General features: G+C 40.8%; 1 protein-coding gene across 1 annotated transcript; it reads left to right on the forward strand.

The window, feature by feature from the left end:
* Positions 1-588: 588 nt before the first annotated feature.
* Positions 589-2,510, forward strand: LOC106605057 (transmembrane protein 74). Its single transcript, XM_014200314.3, has 2 exons — positions 589-725; positions 1,471-2,510. Exon 2 carries the CDS (start codon positions 1,533-1,535, stop codon positions 2,379-2,381), a length of 849 nt encoding a protein of 282 aa, XP_014055789.2. The 5' UTR covers positions 589-725; positions 1,471-1,532; the 3' UTR covers positions 2,382-2,510.
* The last annotated feature ends 1,032 nt before the right edge of the window (positions 2,511-3,542 follow it).

The raw sequence follows: 3,542 nt of genomic DNA on the forward strand, positions 1-3,542 counted from the left end.
TGTAAAAATCTGTCTTTCTGCCCCTGAGCAAGGCAGTTAACCCCCAACAACTACTGCTCCCCGGGAGCCGATGACCTGGATGTCGATTAAGGCAGCCACCCGCACCTCTCTGATTCAGTGCGGAAGACACATTTCAGTTGAATGCATTCAGTTGTACAACTGACTAGGTGCCCCCTTTCCCTTTCCCACATGTGGTATAATTGACAATTCACCTTGGCTATGGTTTAGGCCTATGCATGTTTTCATTTGATGCAACCAAGCATCTACACGAAGTATACATCTTGAGCAGATTATTAACACAGCTCTAGTGACGTTAATGGACATTTGATAAAATAAACGATATCGAATTTCCATAAGGTTGATACTATAGGGGCAACATTATTTTTAGCAATATTTATACAAGTCTATATGGACTTCAAATGCAGAGGTCCATAAGAATGAAATCCTCTCTGGTGTGTGTTTATTTGACTGCACACTGGAGTAATCTGCATCTGTTCAAGGGTACCGGGGGTAGCCAGCTCATTTCAGCACCATAGCGAGGCAGTTTAAAGCTTGTGTGGGAGGGAGGGACTACAGCGAAAATCTTTCCTCTCAAGCAGACGAGGACTCTAACATCATGTAGGCTACATTTTCGTTAAAGGCATTTAGTCATCGATCTTTTATGATTAGTCTATACAAAGTATTCTGGCATATGAAGAAAATTCGACATAATGAATTCTGAAGAAGTAAGTGCTTTTATATGAATTATATCCTGAAACACAGTAGTTTATATTAGCTGAGCACACTAAACAGATGCGCTGTGGCTATAGGGAAGATAATGCTATGCATGCTCCAAAAACACATCGCAAAAACTATCACGTCATTTGATTAATCTTCAATATTTCACAGCGATATTGTGAAGAAGCATATTGCAAGGCGTGGAAAGCGTTTGATCTACTTCAAAAACATCCCTCTTTCCCACACAAAACAGCCTACTGAAATGATTTAACTCCATAACAGCCTATTGGAAATTGTATGTGCCCTATGATACAGTTATATACACTTCTCATGACTAGGTATAGTGAAGAGTGTGTTCTTCCATAATATGATAGACATTATGTTTGAAAAATAATTACAGTTCATCTGTGGGTTTTACGGGATTGCGCACTAATTGGATTCGGCTAATCTGTCACTTTAATGGCTTTGTATACATGGAGCAAATTATTTAAACCCAAACAATTGTCAATTTTTAGACTAAGTATTTCTGTTAACATCATGAGCATACGTGCCCAAAATGCGCTTGAAACGCCAGAAATTACGCACAATTGTCAATTTTTTGACTAAGTATTTCTGATAACATCATGAGCATACGTGCCCAAAATGCGCTTGAAACGCCAGAAATTACGCACAGGTTTTCTCTATGCAATAATTTGATCGTGTTTAATAATCAGGCCCTATGTGACATCTGATTTGTCAATTATTTCTCATCAGGGATGCTGCGGACTGAGAACGCCGTGGAGAAATAATTGAAGTGAACCAGCGGAAAGAATGGAATGGCTTCTGTAGAGCTGCTTTATATAGATAAGGAAGGAAGAGGCAGACAACCCGTTCCTCCCTGCGTCCTTGACTGGGCTTCCAATCCGGTGCATGTTCGTAAAGATAGCAGTTCAGCCGGAGGGGCGCTCTCTATCTCAGCTCCGGGCTGCAAAGGACTGTGTAATTCAGCACCAAGGACGATTCCCCATAACGGAGGTCCGCATTCTAAACACCGTCACCCTGCGGTGGAGAAGGTCAACTTGTGCTGCGACAAAGAATTAGAGACATCTTTCACCTACGTCGACGAGAATGTGAATTTGCGCCTGGCAAGCCCTGGGGAAAGTGGGGAAAGTATCCACAAATCCTGGTGTAGGCCTAATGACTGTGCGAGCGACATTCGGCCCGAGGGGTTGCATGAGCTCTCCCTAATGTCAGATGATGATCTCGCATCAGAAAATTCGGGGGCATCTGTAGATTACGGTTTTATAAGCGCGGTCACTTTCCTAGTCACCGGGATCTCGTTAGTAATTATATCCTATGCAGTCCCTCGCGAGGTCAAAGTGGACCCGGAGAGCGTGTCCGCGAGGGAGATGGAGAGGCTGGAAATCGAAAGTGCCAGGGTAGGGGCACACCTGGATAGGTGCGTGATAGCAGGGCTTTGTCTACTGACGCTGGGCGGGGTAGTGCTGTCCACTCTGCTAATGATATCTATGTGGAAGGGAGAGATGTACAGGAGAAAAGCCTTTGCATATTCCAAGCACTCAGGGAAACTATATGGCTCCATCATTTTAAAAACGAGATCTAGCCCTAGTCGGTCGTCCACGCACTTGTCTATGAAGGAAGAGATAGATGAGACCTTGAATTAAAACGCTATCCTGTTGAGAAAATACTTTGTCTTGTGTTACTAAGACAGAGCAACACAATACAGCATGATGCAGGTACTCCAGACCCAAAGCGTGCAACCTGAACCCATCAGTCGGTCTACCTACAGAACATTAGCGTAACTGTTAAAATATTAATTTGTTTTAATATTCAAGATGATGAAATATTAATCGTTTTATATTATCATCTCCATATAATTGGATGGACATGCAAGGTATAGGCTTATTTAACCAGGTAAGCACATTAACAAAATGATACAGAATGAATAAGCATGACAACAAAAAATAAAATCAAAAACATCTACGTTTTTTTTAAACTTGTTATTGGAAATGGAAATGCTGGGTCACATTTTCCATAGATGAAATCTCTGAGAGATTTCATTTATTATTAAGGTAATACGTGTTTTATGTGAAAGTGTCCGACAGTCAGTAATATGATGCTTACACACATTTTAGAGGGAAAAGTGTCAGTCCCATGAGTTTAGAAAGTGAGATGTATTAGACTAGTCTAGTGCACCATATCAAATCTGATATGACAGAATCTGCTCAGTGGTGCACATGCTAACATCCAATGACCTTTTTTACTTCCTCAAAGTGGGTGAGCATAATTCTCACTGGTTTCTCACTGTGTGTGTATATGTGTGTGTGTATGGAAGGGAGTCACTTAATCACACACGAAAGACTTGCCCCAGTTTATCAAGCTGTCCTGTACTGTGCTGTGCTGTGCTGTACTGTACACTTCAAAGAACCTACTTACTTCTAATGTACTGTACCTGCAGTAAATGCAATTATCATACTTGAATGATCACGCAATATGAGAACTCACTGGATCACAATATAACAATGTAATTAATAGGTATCTTTAAGAGAAATAGGGTTTTATTTATAGGCTAGGCCTACGCTACCAATGTTTTTATTATAGGGTACTAACGGACGTACATCCTACAACACTCTAAGCCGTATTGTATTCCTTTGAGAAGTCTCAGATATGCCTTTAAAATGTTACTGGAATAGGGATCTATTTCTTTTAACAAACCAAAAATGATAGGTGCAACAAAAACAGAAAATGTTCTATTCAGTTCATAGAACTGTTGGTTGAGAATTATTTTCTTTCATGGTGAAGTGAGACACATCACCACTATAATT

This window comes from Salmo salar, chromosome 05 (genome assembly GCF_965601325.2).
Source record: "Salmo salar chromosome 05, fSalSal1, whole genome shotgun sequence".
NCBI classification, from domain to species: domain Eukaryota; kingdom Metazoa; phylum Chordata; class Actinopteri; order Salmoniformes; family Salmonidae; genus Salmo; species Salmo salar.

Bases quoted from the DNA above. Each gene is read 5' to 3' on its own strand.
- LOC106605057 (XM_014200314.3), top strand. From the start codon at position 1,533: ATGGCTTCTGTAGAGCTGCTTTATATAGATAAGGAAGGAAGAGGCAGA.